This window comes from Ornithodoros turicata, chromosome 2 (assembly GCF_037126465.1).
Source record: "Ornithodoros turicata isolate Travis chromosome 2, ASM3712646v1, whole genome shotgun sequence".
NCBI lineage: Eukaryota > Metazoa > Arthropoda > Arachnida > Ixodida > Argasidae > Ornithodoros > Ornithodoros turicata.
In genome coordinates, this window is record NC_088202.1 from 140,910,583 (window position 1) to 140,931,365 (window position 20,783).

At 47.5% G+C, this 20,783-nt stretch overlaps 3 protein-coding genes across 3 annotated transcripts in view; 2 read left to right on the plus strand and 1 right to left on the minus strand.

The window, feature by feature from the left end:
• LOC135385101 (cubilin-like) overlaps positions 1-1,228 on the minus strand; it is a 129,939-nt gene extending 128,711 nt beyond the window's left edge. The window contains exon 1 of the mRNA XM_064614277.1: positions 1,146-1,228. Coding sequence (XP_064470347.1) covers positions 1,146-1,228 — 83 coding nt within the window. The remainder of the gene's footprint in view (positions 1-1,145) is intronic.
• Positions 847-20,783, plus strand: part of LOC135386456 (thimet oligopeptidase-like) — a 55,180-nt gene continuing 35,243 nt past the window's right edge. The window contains exons 1-2 of the mRNA XM_064616361.1: positions 847-920; positions 19,913-20,001. The gene's annotated coding sequence lies outside the window, so the exon portion shown is untranslated. The remainder of the gene's footprint in view (positions 921-19,912; positions 20,002-20,783) is intronic.
• LOC135384169 (endothelin-converting enzyme-like 1) lies at positions 14,306-19,000 on the plus strand. Its single transcript, XM_064613391.1, has 2 exons — positions 14,306-14,498; positions 16,633-19,000. Exons 1-2 carry the CDS (start codon positions 14,334-14,336, stop codon positions 18,676-18,678), a joined length of 2,211 nt encoding a protein of 736 aa, XP_064469461.1. The 5' UTR covers positions 14,306-14,333; the 3' UTR covers positions 18,679-19,000.

A 20,783-nucleotide genomic window follows, 5' to 3' on the forward strand; every position in this document is an offset into this window, starting at 1 on the left:
AAGTTCATTTTTAAGAGTGTGCGCACATGTGATATTGCGGAATGTGTGTAAAAACTAGTCCCGAGGAAGGCCGATGCTTCTTTCAAAACGAATCTCTTTGTATTGCGGAAAAAAAAGAATCTCTTTGTATTGCTTCCATTGCATACGTCGTCAGTGGTATACTAGCATACCCTATGTACGCCCAGAATTATGTGGCTAACAACATCTTACCCATACACTTCTCATAGTCTTACGTATACCGACACTTCCACAGAATGGTACATTTGCTGAATGTGTGTGTATACGCACATATGGATATACAAGCTACCTCGCCATTATTCGTTCGCGTCTAAGTGATGGATCGCAACACGGGCCTCGGGAAGCGTCAAAGGCTTAATATAAATATTACAGTTTTGGTACTGCTTTTCGTTCAACGTGTGTTTAGAAATGAACGCACGGGTTACACCCTTCAAGATGTAATTCGTTTTGCACGGAGTTTCTGTTAAAATACTAACTAACGAACGAACTTCCGGTTGCGCACGAGGGCGCATTTATGTGTGCGAAATCTGCAAAAAAATTGTGAAAGCCATATTCAGCTTAAAAAATAAACGGAGCAACGAAAACGTTGGCCTCCGTGCATCAGAATGGGACAACATAGCGGACGCAGGAGAGTTGTGTTCTGGTATCGCTTAGAGAGCTATCGGTGCAGAAATCGAAACGATGTCCCACATGAATGTTCATCAGTAGTGCCCCTAGCGGTACCTGCGCATAACTCTCCTGAGACCGCCGTGCACTACCATGCACTGTCATGACAGCCCTATTCTTATGCATGGAAGCCCATGTCTTCGCGCCATGTTTATTTTTTACGCTGAGTATGGCTTCTATGATTTTTTTTTGTGGCTTTCGCCCGCATAAATCGTTCGCCACCGGAAGTTCCTTGGGTAAGTTGACAACGAGTTACATGTAAAAATGTGGGTCACGTTTTTCTGCGCACACCCTGTAGATTAACATTTATCTAATGTACTATCGCCTCACGGAATGTATGTGCGAACAAGATGAAATCAGAGTACATGCCATCGCCCTTTGATCTTATCGCCCTCTTGAAGTAAAGGAAACGTCGATACATTTGAACTATAACAAGCATCAGTGATAAGATCATAACTAACTTGTTAGGAAACGTGTCTGCAGAAAGCGACGTAACCCAGGCACAACACAGGGTCACAAGCAGCGCTTCACGAGGCTTCAACATATTCCTCCGTTGCGAACTATACTCACACGCATGCACACGCGTGTAGTGTGTGTGTGTGTGTGACGGTGCACAGACCGGGCCTGCACCGCACGCCCCCCATCGACGGACGCGTCGCAGGTGCCTCTTTTTATGCACGGCGGGAATCGTTCACACGTCGCGGCCCTTGATCTTCTTACATGTCAGTCGTCTTACCGCCGATGCAATAGAGTTTTAGCGGTAGAAAGATGGGAAAGTTGAAGAAAGCAAGAAAGAAAGCAGGCTCGGACAGCTTTTTTGGTACTTGGTAACCGAAGGAAAGTAACTAGACTGGAGATAAGAGTTGTTTGTAGCTCAGCTGCTACCCATGACGATTTTGCGGGGTCCTTCCCACCTTGCCGTTCCTACAAATTTCACTGTTCTTCGTTCGCTTCAAACTTGGTAGCGGCGCAGCCGGGACTTATACAAGGAAAGGAACCCAGCTGTTCTCGCAGAGAGCACTGAAAGTGTATCTGCTAAAAGGTAGCAAATGCATCAAAACAGGTTAGAACGCTTGAAGAAAAGTTGTAGAACAAAGCTTATCCCAGAGCGCTTCGCCTCAAACCTTGCTTTTTGTGTCCACTGATTCTTACACACAACCGAGAAAACAAAGAAGGAAAAAAAGAAATAGGACCAACAGGGGATAGTCTTATTCTCACACCATCGTTACCATTTATTGGCATTAAAAACCGCAGCATTCTGATACAACTAAAGAGTATGTAAGTGACTAAAAAAAAGGCTCTTGTTTTTCGCGGCGACGTCTTCTGCAACGAATGCGCTCTGCAAGTAACCGAGCGTTCTGCGCATATCTCCTCTCCCTGTTACTCCCAACGGAAAGCCCCATTGGCTACGGCGGCGCCCTCCCTCTTCCCTCTCACTCCCTCCTCTCATGCGCAGAGACGCACTTGCACAGCGTATAGAATGAGCCCCTGCGAAAGAACGATGAGCGCAGGTGAACTAGAGGGAGCGCGCGCAAGGCTCTGTTCTGCGCACCTGTAAAAAATCCTCTCCACATGCGAAGAGCGCATCGGCGAACGAGAAGTCGTCGTGACGTATCACGGGCTCCGGCACGTCACCAGTGACGCCCAACGGCATAGCTCAAACATGTATAAGCGGTGCCTGAGCTGAGAAGAAACAACAAAGAAAAATGACACCGAAAGACGTCACGCGGGGCTCGTGTCTCTCGTCTGCGACTGCTTTCATGGACTGTCTTTTGTAAATTTTATTGCGCAGCGACAACAAACCGCGGAGTGAAAATATTTCGCATGGCGATTCCTGGGGCTAAATCTTGATGTGCACATAGCGATCGTTATAGCTATTTTTCAAAATTTGCGCGCTCATTCCGTCACGCGCATTGGCCGTTAACCGGGGAGCACGAGCGTTTAGCGAGCGTTACGGGATAGCGAAAAGTTCAAAATCTAGCCCCTGTTCGACGCCTTCACAGATGAGGTAGGGTTTCGAGCCATGTTAAGTGTCACTTCCACGCTTCTTCAACTTCCTCATTGTACCTACTCTAGCGCGTGCGCCCCACTAAGCCTAACCTAACCATGGCTGAAATGTGCATTCGATCACAGGGGTCATCCGATGTATTGCTCCGTAGACGAAGACGTGCTGGGGGAACGCAATGCGTCCTGAACAGTTCCTGGTCGCACGTCACGGCACACGTGACATTAAAGATGGCGGCGCCCGTGATGGGCGGCCAAACCGTTTGGAAACAATGCGGTTGTCTTTTCTGCGCGACGTTTTGGATGTTTTTTGATCACGGTAATTATTTTTATCCGATAGTCTAGCACTAAAACGTCCACTTTTGCACTTCTATACTGTTGGCGACTTTCAAAGATGTGATGACGACCGCGCGTTAAAACTGACTGAGCCGATGGGATGTACTCAAATTACGGAGAAATAGCCTACCATGTCGCGGAAGAAGCACCGCATAGTTTACGCTGGCAAAATACGTTCATCTCTTCTCGTTATGACATTTGGAATGTGTCGGTAAGCGGCAAAACGGCATGTGAACAAAGTCATATGACCTCAAAATGACGTTCTCTATGACGTGAGTCACCACAACGAATGAAAGTGGTATTGTGAACATTCAAAAAGGCTGGCGGGAAATTTAAAAAGGTGGGCACGTGATAAAACACGTGCACGGGGCTCTTCGCGCGATACGTGAAGGCCGTAGTACACATCACGCGCAATGTGTCACGTGCCCACCTTTTTGAATTTCCCGGCACTCGTAAGCTTGTAACGACCGTAACGACGATGAAGCGATTAAGCCCCCAGGACAAGCTGGCAGTTTTGCCAAAAGCACCCGCTTGAGGGCAGTTACAACAATGGCGGGTTTGTGTCACCCCTGTGCATTAGATCGCTAAGACGACATCGATAAGCATGGAAACCGCGCGACACACTGCTCAGTGATATCCTATTTCAAAACGCGGTCATTGTCAAACCTCACACATACACATATATAAGCTTAGATATTGCAATTTATGATTATCGATGCACCAGGCTGTCGTGGTCGGGAGTCCGAGAACATATATTCATTTTTCGACCGAGCCCCTCAATACGTCAATCAGTGCACCTCGCACATACCTTTCCAAGTTGTCTGATACGTACGTAAAGAGAAGAGACGTTTGGGTATGCTTGAAGCGACAGTCCGGACCTCCGGAGGGTATCCTGACCGCGACTGCATTCGACTGTCCTCTGCACGTATATCATCCCCGTAAAATAGAAAGGGTAAACGCTTCCCTGTTTTAAAGAAAATCAATTAAGTCCTTTTGATATCTCATATCCGGTTTCGGTTTCTCGGTGACGTCATTGTTCTTCCCGACGTCACAATTGTGCAAGACTACACAACAACAATTGGCGCTTGATTGAGGCGCAAAGTGAGATCTTCGGGTGAGCTTTGACCAATTGGGATTGGTGACTGGGTTTAATAACTTATTTTATTCCGAACTGCAGGTGTTGCTGCTGTAACTCAGAGGGACCCGCCTGACAAATGTTCATGCTGGATAGGCCAAACCTTAAAAAGACATTGGTACTGCACCGAGCTTTTATCCAGGACGATGTATTTTGGCAATCCGCAACTGTTTTAGGGATTTGGTCTCCGCAAACCCGAAAAACGACACTGACGTTGTGTGTTTCGTGCTTGTTCTCACGATGCACTAAGCAACACGTATGCCTCGTCGCTCAACACCGTCACATATGCAGTAATGCCATCCGTATTGAAAGTACAGCCCGTCGAGAGGCGCCGGACAGACGCCGCAAAGGCCAGAGGAGAACGCTCCTGACGTCACGACTGTTGAAGTCCGGCTTTCAGTCGTGGGCAAAAGACACAAGTTGAAAACTGCATTACAAAGTTCCCGGAGCCGAATATAAATGAAATATTTTGCATGATGTCTCGGAACGATGTATGGAATCATCGGATCAGGTCTATTTAATTCCCCTTTAATGATCGAAAATAGAAAAAAAAAAAGAAAAATTAAATACTGCTCAATTACCACTTTGATCCCACCATCATCGAGAAATCGTTGTCCTCGAAGTTTCTTCTTCAGATGCAGATGTTTTTCTTCTTCTTCTCTTTTTTTTTTTTTTTTTTTTGCGTCACGCAACCGGACAAGCACATGGGCACAACGGGCCCCTGTTATCGTAGTTTTGGGGAGTTGGTAATGAATCGGCAGAGGGAAGAGCATTTCCATCCCCCCCCCGCCCCCCCCAAAAAAGAAAACGAAATGTCGGCATGATCTTTCCCGTAGCGGCTGGTTTGAATCAGATGTCCAGAGGAGAATTCTTGTGCTTCCAAGCCATGCCATCTTGCTCGCTCTCGGTGTCCTAGTGGTAGTCCCAGCCTTCATCTAAAGTTTATTTATTGCTATTACCTATTACCTAGCAGGACGATGTAATGTGCATGCAACATTGCAATACCGTCGGTTTATTGCACACTTAAGCTCATAACGTATTAAACTCCCCTCACGTATGCGATTCTGTGCAACACCGTCAACACGCCACAAGTGCGAATAGATTTTTTTAAAATTTAATTTAATTTTATGATTCGTGGAGAAGAAACGGAAACATCAATCAACATCAACCATCCTTAGAATTTAGTTAAATACTCAAATTTAGTTCCCCGTATGCAACACTACTCGCGCGATTCGTCCTGCCGTTCTACATTACCTGTCACCACATGCATAATTCGCTCAAACCGAAGTTTCACCGGTTTCACTAAGCCACTCCGCCAGCGGGTAAGGTCACCTGATTCTGACGTCACATTTAATCTCTCCGTTGCCGGCAACGGTCGTGTCGCAGCAGTCACTCTTTTAGTGTTTAATAGTTAATACTTTCGTTATTCTACACAATGCCTAGAGACACGGGATGCATTACATACACAAAGGTTTTGCGAGTCTACTGATGTTCTTTGCAAGGATACTCACCGTTACGGCAAGGGTGCAGCGGTTTTCCAATATGGGTATGGGTATGGGTAAAAAGAAAAAAGAAACGCTTTTTAACGTGTTCGAATGCATTGGTATCGTTCTTCCTCATGCAAGCTTCGGAAAGTTAGGCAGGCACGACGCAGCAGCACGGGATGGAACAGCGGTAGTTTATTGCTGACATAATCTGCCATAGTCAGTATAGTTATCGCATAATTACTCTGTCTCTGTAAGGAAACACTTCGAAGTCACTTTTTACGATATGCGTTATCACAATAACGCGTTTAATTTGTCCACCGATCAAGGCTTCCGAAGGCGTATTACGGATGTAACGCGATGTGTCGAAGCCGTACTCTTCTGCTGTTCTAAGGGACCTGCATGACCGTACTGAGTCTGTGTTGCCGCATGAAACCCGTACTTCATTGCACGTCCATAAACCCGAGTCTGGGGAGCAGGCGGAGATCCTAAAGTATAACCGCCTCTTGATGCACCGAATAAGTTGATAGTTGCGTGGCTTGAAGCAGTCTGCAAACTCTGTGCGGAACCGCAACTCAATCGAGACGCAGGAGGTGCCATTGGTCGATTTACAGACAGCATTCGTGAGAACTGCCCCATGAAGGGAGCAGAGACCATGTAGCGCTGACGTGCCCTAAACTGTGGCGGTGGCGACGGCGGCGGAGACTGTACAATAACTTGTGGAGGCGGTGGCGGAGACTGCATGATAACTTGTTGAGGAGGTGGTGGGGGCTGTACGATAATATGTTGAGGCGACGGTGGAGACCGTACGATAATTGGTGGTGGCGGTGGCGGCGACTGTACGACTATTGGCCGAGGAGGTGCTGGGGACCGCAGGATAACTTGCAATGGTGGCGCAGATTGGATAGTCACTCGTGATGTTTGCGACGTGGACGATTGCAGATATGCATGATATTTGCAGGAAACTTCGAAGGTTTGTTGAGATCCGTCACAGTGGTACGGCGGCTGTTCATAGTAGCAAGATATCTCATCGTAGGACTCAACTGTATCGTGGCGGTGTGGAGACGACACGATAGCTGTGGCGTAGGAGAGACTCGATGACGGTGCGTACTCGTATTGGGAGTGTGCATGAGGTGGAGCCCCGGTGCATGAGTGAAGTGCTTCATAGTGCAAGGCACAGCCTTGCCAAGGTTGCAAGGTACATATTGCCGCCCTCGGTGCCATTGTTTCCATGACGGACATGGCTATGTTTGTCTGATAATGGTTAGCCGGAGTTAGGACTGTAGCCGTACGCCGGCAGGAAGGCGGTTCATTGGAAATAGTTTTTTGAGATGACGACCGCTCATCGCTAAGGCTACTTTGGTACCAAGGTTGTTCACTGGCATCTGTTCTTCGACTCTGACGCTGTTTGTCCGCAGTCATTCTTGAATCCTGCTCATCGTTAACCTCACGAAGATAGGACGGCCGTCTTTCAGAGTAAGGCCCTTTAGTAACGGCTTGCAGATAGGAGGGGTGCTCATTGCCGCTATGTGCAGAGAACGTTCCCGACGACGACATTGTTGACGATTTTCTGTCCGCGAAATATTCTTCTGCCTGCTTCAAACCGCGCTTGTCCACACTTCTCCTACGCCCTCCGTTCCTTATAAAGAAATCCGATACCGTCATCGCCAGTGGTATAACGAGAACACTAATGGTGACTGCCAGGAGGAGTGCGAACCAGTGTCCCACCAGTTCTGTTGTGAACAGACCGCAGGCAACATCCATAAACGACGACACGATGCTGAGTGGGATGTAGCACGGCCCAATCACTTGTACTGTGCCCTCTATTAGCGTTTCCGCATTTGTCACCGCATCCTTCAAGAACTGAGAGTAATAGGATGAAATCCGGGGTACTAGAATGTTCACAATACCACTTTCATTCGTTGAGGTGACTCCAGTACCCATTATATGGGCCCATTTCTTATAAATTTTGATTATACTTTGCCTCGACGCCATTGTGTGGTTAGCCGAAGATGCCTTCTGGACAGCCTTTAGTAGGAGCTTAACTATAGCAGTGTGGTCCCGGAAGGTGAGTTTGTCAGGCCCATTCACAGCAGACATCAACTGTGATGTCGACGTCCCCGGGATAGTTCGGAACAGCGGTGAATTATACTTGTAAGATGCATTTCGTTTTGGAACTTGTAGGTTTAAAATGGAGGTCGATTCGTTGCTACAACTGTTAAACAGTTCACTGGGAACCAGGTTTGCGAACGGTTGCCATCTGCTTTCCAGTGGCCATAACATCGCGAGCGCATCGTCCAGAACGTTGTAATGCTTCAAACGATACGGGGCGCACAGATAACATTCTGTCAATGTACTGTACGCTGTCAGAGCTGTGACCATAGTCATTCCATATATCGAATGTATGATGAACAGACAAGCGCTAACAATGAACGCGTAACCGACAACGCTCGATGCTCGGCTTCGTTTGCTGGGCTCCACGTACTTGTTCCGAACGGTTGCACCGATCCCAAGACTGCATGCCAGCACTCCGACGGCAAGAAGCTGCAGAAGTATGAGAGCGAGGAGCCAATGCATAAAGTCCTCACTAAAATATTTGTACACTGCGTGCTTTTCTTCAAAATCGGTTATCGACTTTTCTACGGCGTTGATTCCGTCCAGCGTGGTCGAGATGCCATGTTCGGTTTCATTGATGCCACCGATGGTGCTGTTCCTTAACCCTTGCACTATATCCGACCTTTCGGCTGCTGTCGAGTCCGAAACGTGTTGCACTACTCGGCTTATAATCCTCTGGTGTTTTCTGTTGAGGACAGAACACTGGTACTGGATGTCTCTGAAGGAACCGTCTTGCGGAACTATCGAGTTTTCCTTCATCAGCCCTTTCAAGTATTTGATGTCATCCACACAGTCACGCGCAACATTATAAAGAGGTGCGTTCCAGTCTGCTAGAAGCTTGTTTTCAACGAAGTTTCGGAAGCTCGTCTTGAACTCCGAGGATACGGGCTTCGTCGCCCCTGACATCACGTCAGACCTTGCAGAGTCGTTCATATTCCGCAATACATCTTTCACGTATGCTCGCATATTTCTAAACGCCATCCCTTTCATGTCAGGCGCCTTAACGACGAGAGATGTTATCAGTGTATCCCTAGTGTTGATAAGGCAGACGCATGAGTACATCAGTATGGCTAGACAGAGGGCCAGAAGCACCATGCACACCATATAGGCCAGCGAGGACGTCTTTGCTTCCTGCTTGCGTCTACGCTGTCGAGCTAGATGACAAATTCCTCCCACAGTACCTGATACAAGAAGAAATCCAACTGCGAACCAGAACACGCCGACGAAGGTCCTGATGCTTTGCTGATGGTGGGAGATATAGCCGAGTAGCGTGTCTACATTTGGACTTGCAGCGGCGGTAGAGAAGAACTGAGCGTCGTCAGGTTCTTCAGAGAGCTTCTGAAGTTCCCACTTGCCCAAGTTACTAACAAGCGGTGACGACCCCTCCGGTAGAAAACCGTATCTCACCAGGGTGATACCATCCGGTTCCTCTGAAGAATTTTGGTCCGCAGAAGCGAATGTGTGCAGGACAGCCCGTGAAATGGTTCTGGAAGGCATTGTCAAGGAAGTCCAGCGTAGAAGCTCCACAGGCCGCAACACACCCGACAGAACGAGGGCGCGTGATTCTTCTTCGTCGACTTCTTAGGAGTGACGATTAGTCCATACGCCCAGTGACCGCTGCCCAGTGGTTCTTCGGTATCGTGACGGTGACTTAACGTGACCGAACCATAAAGGTGTATAAATTATGTTTTTGTAGTATGCGGTGCCTGGAGATAAATATCACTTACCTTTTATTTCATGGACAATACAGTAAAGTAAAGAAAGGCCCCGTGACCTCACTGCCGAGTGCTTAATAATCACTTGAATGTTCTTCGTTGCATTTGACGCTATTTCTGCATGTGTTACTCATACTCAATATAGGAACAATAGAAACACCAAAGACGCAGTTTTCACAATTCTGCTGGTAGTATGTGTCGGTGGTGTATCGTGATGCGTAAAACTATTGCGTCGACTTGGGGCGCGTGTGCGCACAGTGCGCGTGTGCGCGTGCGCGTGCAGTGTGCGTGTGCGTGTGCGTGCGTGTGCGTGCGCGTGTGCGCGTGTGCGCGCAGGTGCGGGTGTGTGCACAGTGACTTTGTCAAACTCTGAAGTAGTATTACCGCAGGAGGAAATAACGGAGACAAGAGACGGACGACATACAGCACGGCTGCGTACGGGTGACGAGTACGATTGTATATGCAGTCGTGCTGTGTGTTGCCTGTCTCTTATCGTCGTTATTCTCTGCTGCGGTTATACTTCAAGTATTGCATACCAAATACCCCGACAACCCTGGTGGACTTTGTCAAACACATAAGTGACAGAAAGAAACCATAATGACTGCACTGTCCAAAACTTTGTGTGGTTTATTCCAACCACTAGGTGCATATCACGTCTGTATTGTAGGATAAACATAAGAGGGGCTCCAGCATGCGACACCACGCTGCTGATGTCCTTTATTCGGCATCTAACCAATTGGGAAAGCACTAACTACTGGAGCAACTCTCACTTTGTTATCGTAAGAACGGAAACAGTCTCAGACCCAGTGCAAGTGATAACGGACGACGGCATGTGCCATCTGCGCACCTACACCCCCTACATTTACGTTGTGCGACAACTAGTCTACTTAGATGGGTAGAAATCCAGCGAACCGGTAGAGATGTAGGAAGGGAGTTGCCTCAGGACAGAAGCCGCCGATCTTTCGAACAGAGACTCATCTTCTTGTGGGCTCTTCTTCTGTTCTTCTTCCCGGAAGAAGAACTCAACTCACGGCAACTCCCTTCCTACATCTATACCGGTTCGCTGGATCTTCTTCTTCCTACTGCTGGATTCTTCCTTCTAGTCCACTTAAGGCGGGGTCCCATAGCCTCGATTTGAACAGCAGCAGCAGAGCTGGAGCGACACGAGCGGTCCCATAGCTCTAGGCGAGAGCAGCAGCGCTGCCGAGCTGCAGAAGTTCCCTGCTGCTCCCGTACCCGAATTTTTGGTTGCTGTGCTGTCCTGTTGCTCTGCAGCCTGAGCAGCCGGTCTCGCAAGCCAATCAGGAGGTTGGTTGGTATTGTTTTCGTTCGACGGTGTTTAGGGCTAGCAGGGCGGAGAGTGATGGCAGAAGGTTTGTGTCTGGTTGTTCTGTGATTTATTTCTGAAGACCACGCTTGTGATTGCCAGTAGTTTGGAGAGTGTTAAATCATCGGGACTTCGTGAAGTGCGTTTTCAGGACATAACTCGGTTCATAAAGTTCAATAAAGTGTTCGACCGAACCTCCGTGATACATATGTTGTGTACCAGAGTTGTAGCTAACATATTCATTTGTTTTCTGGAAAGTACTTCAAGACCCGTGACCTGGTAACGTACAAGCAAATTACTTTCAGATCCGTGCTGTGTGAAAACCATACTGACCACATTTGAGGGTCGACGACTTGCGAGCTAAAAAGCTAGCGAGAAAAAAAAATCTCCATATTTTTCTTTCTTTTCCAATTCCAATTCTATTAGTAAATACATTCCCCTACCCTAGTACAATATCGCTGAAAAAATGCAAAACCAGTGGTTCTGACACCCACAGAGCAGCTTTATTGTTATGATTGTGATTGAGGAGTTGTACCACCAGGGAGGGGATGAGACTCGCGACAGGAAGACTGGCAAACTACTGTAGCGGCCCGTCACCATCGTCACCACGATCTTCTTCACCTGACGCGAGCTGCAGAGCCTTGGACCCGACCAGATTTGACTAAATCAGTTCTCGTTAATTCTCGCACCGTGAAGGTTGTCTTGTCACCTTCATATTGGTGACCCGAACGTGATTCGGTCCAGCTGCAACCATGGCCAACCCTGCCCCCGTGCAGGAAGCCCCTCAACCAGCAACGCCATCGCCATGTAGCACGATGTGGTCCATCACATCATAACCACTGGTCCACCTGTCCACATCCGCCCACGTCGCCTCGCTCCAGAGAAGCTCAAGGTGGCCAGAGCTGAGTTCGAGCACATGCTCGACCTCCGCGTCATCGAACCTTCTTCCAGTAACTGGTCATCACGCTCACCACGTGGTCCCCAATTAGACTGGCGACCATGTGGAGATTACAGAGGCCTCAACCGCGTCACCGTACCAGATCGATGCCCGATTCCTCACGTACAGGATTTCACCAGCCACCTGCACGGCGCGAAAAGTTTCTAAGGTCGATCTGGTACGCGCATACCACCAAATACCGGTCGCGCCAGAAGAGGTGCAGAAGACCGCCGTCACCACCTCGTTTGGACTGTTTCAGTTTCTGCGAAGGCCCTTTGGCTTGCGAAACGCTGCGCAAACTTTCCAACGGTTCATGGACTCAGTTATCAGAGGTCATCCATTTGCCTTCGCCTAAATTGACGACCTGCTGATCGCAAGTTCCATTCCACAAGAGCATGCCGCCTGTCTCCGCACTCTCCTTACTCGCCTCAACGACTTCAGTATCGTCGTAAATGCCGCCAAGAGCGAGTACAGATTGGAGCAACTGGAGTTCTTCAACCACCTTATCACCAGCTCCGGCATCACCCCACTTCCCACAAAGATCCAAGCGATCCAGTCCCACAACCCTAGTCCGCACGCAAGCTCCGGGAATTCATCGGACTTGACTGTGCAACAACTCTCCCTTTGGAATCGCTGCTTGCTACCACCAAAAGCCGTACCGCCACCTGCAAGCAAGCCGCAATCGATGCATTTGAGAAGATTGAGCGTCACTTGGCTACTGCTACCCTTCTGGCACAACCAGCCCACCATCCCCGACCATCCTGCTGGTCGACGCTTTGGAGTCTGCCGTCGGCGCAAGACTCCAGCCAGTGGCAACCGCTAACATACTTCTCCTGCAAGCTGAAAGCCAGGGCGTTACAGCACATTTTCCCGCGAGCTCCATGCAGTCTATCTCGCGGTGAAGCGTTTTCGACTCTCGAAGGCCGCACGTTCACCACCTACACGGACCGCAAGCCGTTCATTCAGTGCTAGTTTCACACTGGACGCTTTGGCTGAGCGCCGATGCACGCTCTGATCGCACAGTAGACAGAAAGAATTTCGGTTGAAGTATACTAGCCGAACACGAAGAGGAACACAGACAAACGCATTCACTGTAGATGTATACGCAGCGTACGTTTTTTTACACGGTTACTGGAACACCCTGCATGCACTGCCTGAATAAAAGCTGGTGTCCCCGGGACGCTCATCCTTTCACATCGCATCCCTATTAGCACACTATGTTGCCGAAACGTTGCCCCAATGTTTTCTTCAAACGTTGCATAGACGTCGCTAATGTCCTCTTTAGGCCACGTTCTAGCAACGTTGCTAGAAAATGTTATACAACATTGCGGCAACATGACAACCGCAACATTCCACATAAGGGCAACGTTATGACAACATTTAGGTAATATTGGCAAGAGGTTGGCGGAGGTATTTGTGCGCTATTATTTCTACTTCTCCTTACTCTTTTTTTTTTTTTTTTTGCGTCGGATCAGAGATGCATACTGACTGCAAGCACTTGCACGCCACTGTTAGCCGACTTGAGCTCTGCAAATCTCCGCTTCACTTATACTGGAGTGGGGCTAGGGGAGACCGCTTGGGTATCCCTGTAGGTATCCCGTTTGGATATAGAGATACTGTCATCAAGCAGTAGGCTCTATTTGCGAACAGGATGAGGTATATACTAAAATGCGAAGTGTTGGGGGCATGCTCATTAAGTGTAGCAGTGCGTACAACGTTTGCAATGGTGACCAGGATGCGTTCTTGTAGTTAGCCCTTGCATCTGCAAGAGTCAAGTGCACTCAACAACATTTTTTACATCCCTCCCTGTCATGTACTGTGTTTTTAATTCAAGCTTTCGTCTCTAATGTAATTACCTACTGTTTGGAGCTGTAAAACCGGTAGGTTTCCTCTGTGGGTAAGAGTGTTACGCAGTGTTATGTTGCTGGAAAGTCAATAAACAACGTTCAGGAAACGTAGAGCCGCAATATTCCTCCAACGTTGCTCTGCAATGTTGCATGAACATTGGTGAATGTCAAGTAACGTTGGTCCACTTCTGACAATGCTGCAGGAACGTTGCGAAATGTTGATAAACGTTGCCCCACATTGGACAACATTCGCAACATTGCTGCAACGTCGAGGCCACAATATGTGCTACTAGGGATACTACCAAAACCAGAACGTTTTCTAAAGAGTGCCCTATATTTTCTAATCGATGGACAAGCATCTGTCTCTACACCCATAAGTGTCATCTAACAGAGAACAATTCCCTCTTCGAAGACACGTTCCTCAATCGCGTACGTAAAACTGGGAGTATATTTACGCAGAAGGCGAGTCAGTCTATTTGCGTGGCGACAATCTGCACATGCCGCAGGGTATAGGACTGCGGGTAATTTCAACCTCCTGGGATTCTTTTGACGTGCACCGGATATCTCCGACACACGTGGCTGGAAGCACTGTTTATCTCCCAAGCATTGCTTCCGTCCTCGGCCGGAATCGAACCCACGACCACAGAGCTCAATTACGTACAACAGTTTGCCGCGATTAAGGAAGGAGAAGACGAAGAAGTGCCACGTCGGAAGGTGGAGAAGGAGGTGGTGGCCAATTGCCCCGTGCTATGCGCCACTGCGGAGAAAGACGAAGAAGAAGAAGAAGAAGGAGGACGCTAGAACTTTCCATTGATCCAGTGGATAGGGACATTTGCAGAAGGCCTTTGTCGGAACAAAAACTACAAATGGATTCCTATCCCTCTCCGACCTCTGGGGTGAGCTGCAACCCATCGGTGAGTCGAGTCTTCTTAGACTAGTACATGCTACGGAGTACTAATACTACAACTATTTGTAAAGGTAGTGCAGGATAACATTAAGCGCTAAAACCTTCTTAAGGTTACTTGGAGATGTGGAACGGCATACCATATAACAGCAGCGTATACGGATGTATAGTTCCGTGTCGGGACCACTAGCTTTTTTTAAACGAAAAGAGGAATAAAAACAAAAATCAAACGCTTTTACGTGAAACAGAAGCTAATTAGTAACGAAATTAAACGGGGATGACACTCGTATATTGCGTGAAACGTATAAAAATTAAATTTTATCGCCCGTTTCTTGAAGGCGATCCGCCATTTTTACTGAGGACCTCCTGATCTAACCCGAGGCATAGTCTCGACGCCCGCACCGCCTAGTGGCGTGCCTGGGGGGTGGAAGAGGAAGCCCCCCCCCCCTCTAGTCTGCAGGACCTCATCTAGACTAACCTCACTAAAGTGAGGTGATTCTACCTCTTGCAAGATGGCAAGTTTCGAGTCTGCTTAGAATTCCCGGGTTTCTCCTGCGCTAAAAGTGAATCAGATGAGGGTTGTTGAAATGCACATAAAAAACTTCTAGTCCACAAATTGTTATAATTCTCACATTTTTAGATTCAGTATATGACGTACTTCCACTGCTATGCAATATTTATTTTCCTAACATTTTCACTAATTTTTGAAAACGAGTGGTCCCGATACAGAACTACAACCGCGCATGCGTCCCCGTCCCGTCCCTTATCCAACGAAGTACACTGGCAATATGCAATCGTATCCATTCCGCTTAACTTTCATGGGACCTACGCTCGTTTTCTGAAAGGAAGGACATTTCGATTAGCTGTGGTTGGCAGTTCATGTCGATATGGCTATAGATCCTGAATTAGTTTTCCTGACTGAAAGTGGTTTCTCCGTCTTGAAATAAGATGGATTGCGTGTTCTTGGTATTGCCAACATGATGTGATTTTTTTTTTTTTTTCAAAACGCCTCACAGTGGTGCATCACGTGCGCTTATATACCACCGGCCGTTCAAAAGTTTTTTGTTTTTTTTTACAGGCCTGCATATTAGATCCTTTGCCGACGGTTGTGACATACGCCTGGTATTTCATGAAAATTTTCTTGGTGGATAATCCGCAAACGGCTTACGCTATTGAAGGACTTTTTGTTTAGTAAACACTCTTTGAGACGTCGCCTACGTACTGTCTGGTGATATCGGACGGTATCGGTATCTCCGATATACCAATTGCGACACTTTAGCAAGAAAACGTTCACATTTAGTGCTTTTTTTAGTAATTAATTCGTTTCGCTTTATTATTGCGCGAAGCACCAGAACAATGAACTCTTGGTTCAGCTATCCCGCGTAGAAAAGGGTGTCTTGCGGCTCTCATCTCCTGTCAACCCAGTGTTTAAAAAAAGGCAGATGAACGTGCAGTTGAGAGCCCCGTAGTTGACTGCATTGCCCCAAGCAAGGCCTATGTACATCGAAAGCAATTAAGTACTTCAAGAATAAAAATTACTAAGTCTTCATCCTGTTTTACCCCGGAAACTCTCTCACTGAACTACGGCGAAGAGAGCGAACGCGTCCGAAGTATAATTCAAAAATTATGAACATGAGAGAACTCATGTTCTTAGGCTGGAACAACATAGAAGGGACAAATGCAAACAAAGCCTCAAAAGCCCTAAGAAATAAACGATGAAACATGAAAGTCACTGAAAGGGTTAGCCAGCTGTAGGACTCGAACCCACGTCTTCTGGATTACCGGTACATGTTTGCTCACTCATACACGCATTCAATGTGTGTATGAGTGAGCAAACATGTAAGAGTGAAAGGAGAATGAGTGAGAGAGAGTGGCTGGCTGTCCCTTCAGATGACGCACCCTGAAAGTCGCTGGGGAGGCGTGTTAGCTTAGCCCTGGACCGGTAACCCAGAAGATGTGGGTTCGAGTCCTACAGCTGGCTAACCTTTTCAGTGACTTCCCGCTACGGGCTGCGCTGTCACCCCGTATACTTTGCACTCCTCCCCCCTTCTGGCAGTCGTTGATAGCCACAGTTTCTTCGCGGCGCTGACATGGAGTCGAAGCGAAAATTCTTGACAAACCGTACTATTCCCCCTTTCTTCTAGGGATTCGAGGAGGCGCAAGAAAGAGTCAAAAGCTTCCAGAAGCTCGTGAAGACAGCGACGTTCATCGTTGCCGCATCTGTTGTGGTACTAGCCACGTGGTATTTCATTGATCAATCACAAACATCAGTCACAACAACCCACACCAACGCGACAACGCTGCACACAACAAAAGACAGGAAGACGTGGCGCACGACTCCGATCAATAATCACGAATCTACGGGCGAGAATAAGGACCATACGAGGCCTGAAAATGTGTGTGACACTGAGGACTGTCATTTCATGCGTCGCTTGATTGACCTGTCTGTCGACAAAAGGCTTAATCCCTGTGACAACTTTTTCACATACGTTTGCAACGGTGCCGTTCGCAGTATGCACGGTCTGGCTAACGGATTTAGCATATACGTACACGAGAATCTACATAAGAGTGCGGAACAATGGATGATCAACGGAATAATAGGACCAGGGAAACAAAGTGGATACCAGAAAGTACTCGCTTTTTATGCCTCCTGCGTCGATACAAGACATGTGTCATCAGAGAAAAACTACGTGGAGACATTTCTTAGGAAACGAAAGTTGGCGTTGATCGAACGCTTAAATTTTGACCCATTGAAGAAGGAAATAGAATTCATGTTGATTGGGTTACCGGTATTGTTTGAATATAATATGGTGTCTTACAGTCCGGCCGGTCAAGCCTATATTTTATTGGAATATAAAGGGCGCGCGGCTAAGACTGTGGCAGGCGAGGCACGTCCTGTGGATGAACGAAAATCCATTGTGGAAAACATTTTAAAATTTGTGTTTTCTGTTGACGCTATAGACGAACACACTTTAAATTCTATTCTGGAGGCCGAAGACAAAATATCGCAGCTGACGGAAGAAGAAACAGAGTCAGCGTTTATCACGTTTCCAATGTCTCAAGTAGGATTCACAGAAGGCAGTGATGAACGCATGTCATCACGGTGGATTCAAGCACTGGAAGAACACAGATCTTTGCTCGGTGACATTGATACGATTACCCTTCAGATGCGAAGGTCTCACGTTGCCCTTCTTCACAACGTCTTCGGGAGCACTCCTCTTATCAATAAGCATCTTCTGCAAACGTTATTTGCCTGGATAATAACTTACGAACTGTATGAGCTGTCTGGTTTTCTGGACTCAGCAAGACAACCTCACACTGTCCGGGCGTGGTGCTACGAATCCGCTAAGAGGACCTTCCCGTCGGTGGCGACTCTCAAAGTGTTGCATGAAATCGTCAATCAATCCAGAGTGGACGCTGTCAGAGAAATGGCTGATTACATTTTCAAAGAAATTGCTGCGTCACTTAAGACGTCCCAGTGGCTAGACAATCCTACGAGGGAAGCAGCACTAAAAAAACTATCACTGACGTCAAGAATAATCGGCTACCCGTTTAATTTGTCGTCAAGAGAAGCGGTCGATAGGTATCTGGAGCCAATGCAGGACTTGACGCCGGACAATTACGCAAAAAACGTTGTGCTGACAAGACAAGGTAGAGCTCGAATATTCTGGAAACGTTTTCGACAGCAGGACGGTTACATTAATGCGATAAACACTGTATTGGACTTGATAGGCGTTAATCAAATTGTGAATGCCTTCAATCTCGCTCAATACAACGCAATTGTCATACCTGCACCCTTTATGTACGCACCATTCTTCATATTCCATGGGCCTCCAGAAGTGAACTACGCGGGTCTTGGAACAACTATTGGCCACGAAATTATGCACAGCTATGACAACGAACGTATGTTTTCCGACAACAGCACCGAGGGAGTCACAAAGAATAGCTTGGCTGCGTACAAGAAATTAGTCGGATGTCTCCAGTCGGTTATCAACAAAGCACCCAGAGCCAGAACGTTCGAGGAACGTGAGAAGGAATACCTCGCCGACGCGTTGGGAATACAATCACTTGGCATGGAGCATGGAGAAAAGCAGCTGAAAGCACAAGCGTCACACTTGGATATGTTAGAGGCTTCACGAGAGACCAATTGTTCTATGTGTCCTATGCCATTAAATGGTGTGGCATTTTAAGCTTAAATGTTTTCAAAACCCACCCCGACCTTGACGAAAGGTGCAACGTCCAACTGATGAACTCTGACCACTTCAGTCGAGAGTCTCTGACCACTTCACTGCCCACCTGGGTCAGCCATGAATCCGACAGAAATGTCGCTTTTGGTAGAGAATGGTTTATGGCAAATGGTGGTTTCTCACTTCATTTCCCGCAGTGTTATATGGCTTCGTTTTCCTTATAGCATATCCGTCACGTAATTCCTTATCTGAACAATGATACATGCTCTCTATGCATTATTCCTATAGTAATAAACTACAAAGAGTTTTGTATGTGCATATTGTATAGTACCCTAGTGGACATGGAACTTTGAGCCCAGTACCAAGATGATGTTGGTAGCAAGGTCCTCTTGGTGTGTATCACAGTCTAGGGTGGAAGATACTTTGCGGTAGGTGAAACACGGCGTTGCTGGACTGCTTTTCCTGGAGGAGCGCCTAATCACCCAAAGGAAAATATTAGTTTTCTAATCAGCTCTGCCACTTGGGGACGAGAAATTGTATTCATTGAAATACCATACGGTGCGGATTGATGTCGCACAGTTATCTCAACACATTTTTGGTGCGTAATCTCCTTTTAAACGATGTTCGGAATGATCTATATAGAGCCTATGAACGTCCGAATGATCTCTGATACGAAATGCCCAAGCGATGAATAACAAGTAAAACTGACCACTGGATGACATTTGCTAACTATAATACGGTATCTACATAGATAAAGCTGTAGAAAATAAATGAAAATAAACAGTCGACGGCTCTTTTATAATGCGGATTTCGGAGAGGCGCTTATGGTCTTAGATGTCGAATAACAGCATTGTTAGCATTTTGTGGGCTTCACCGCAGAGGCCACTTTACTTTACTATTTCACAGTCACAGCAACGTGTTAACCAGTGGCTTTACAGCAGGCCATCAGGAGCGACTTCGCAAAATAATATCATATGAAGCTGCGTTATATCGTTGCTCAATACAGTTTATGCAAAACAAACAAACAAAAAACGCAGTAAACAAATAAATCGTCTGCCGTTTGACGCGACTCTGAAGGCGCGGTTCGATGCCGTGACCTCACATGTCTGGCGCGACGTGAGTGAGTGAGCGAGTGAAAAGGAAAGAAAAAAATGATGCGATGTAGAAACAAGGTAGCGTTTCTACTTCTTTCTTCTTTCAAGGTACTTCTTTCCTTCAAGGTAGCGTTTCTTTCAAGGTAGGAGATCCAGTTGAAGCACAAGCCAAGCCAGGCCAAGTCACCGAAGGAGAAATGGACGACTGCGCCTGCGGCGCCTGGTACGACAGGTACGCTATGTGATGCACGCAGCCGTGCACTAGATCCTTCCGATCGCTCAACACGTTTAAAAACGGCACCAAAAAGTGAAACACGACACAGAAAGTTGTTATACGCGTTTTATTTGGACATATAAAGACTAGATGCATTCGCTGAAACAACAAAAACATTTTGTCGCTAAACTTAGCGCGCTGAAGTGATCCGGAACGGCAACAGTGGGGTATCTAGTGGCGGCCTTCTTCGTTGCACGCTTTTCCGAGGTGAGTTTGGGGGACCTGCCTTGGAAGTGTTCGAGAGAACCCGGCCGGAAGAGGACGCGCAACGGTGTGACAAGTGAGCGGATATGGAATATCATTACGTTAGAACACATGTTGCTTCCGTATGCGTCACAGAGTGCGCTTGGGTAACACTGTATTAGCGTCCTCGATAAACTTGCTCCGGAATTGCCCCAAAACTACAGTGGTGCGTGGCGCTCTACACTGGCGGTGCCCTGGGATGAGGCATTATCGAACATGAAACTGCACTGCACTGGTGAATCTGATGGATACTAGCATGCGCTACCTAGAGATCTGTGCTCGTTGTGGCTTGTAGGCTGCGCGACCCGTAACTAGAGGCACCTGGCGAGCGGCACCGATCGAATGCCATGCTGACGATGACTGTCACTGATGACTGTCTGCTGCTACTTGCACGGCTACAACTGGCTTCTTGCCGCTTCCGCCTTCCTCCGTGCTTCCGGCAATCGCGATGCTTCTTGGCATTGCACTCTGGCGCTCGGCCGATTTTCTCGGTGTGA

Coding starts and splice junctions, on each gene's coding strand:
- LOC135384169 (XM_064613391.1), top strand. CDS start 14,334: ATGCGCCACTGCGGAGAAAGACGAAGAAGAAGAAGAAGAAGGAGGACG. Junction 14,499..16,632: donor GGGTGAGCTGCAACCCATCG/GTGAGTCGAGTC, acceptor CCTTTCTTCTAG/GGATTCGAGGAGGCGCAAGA.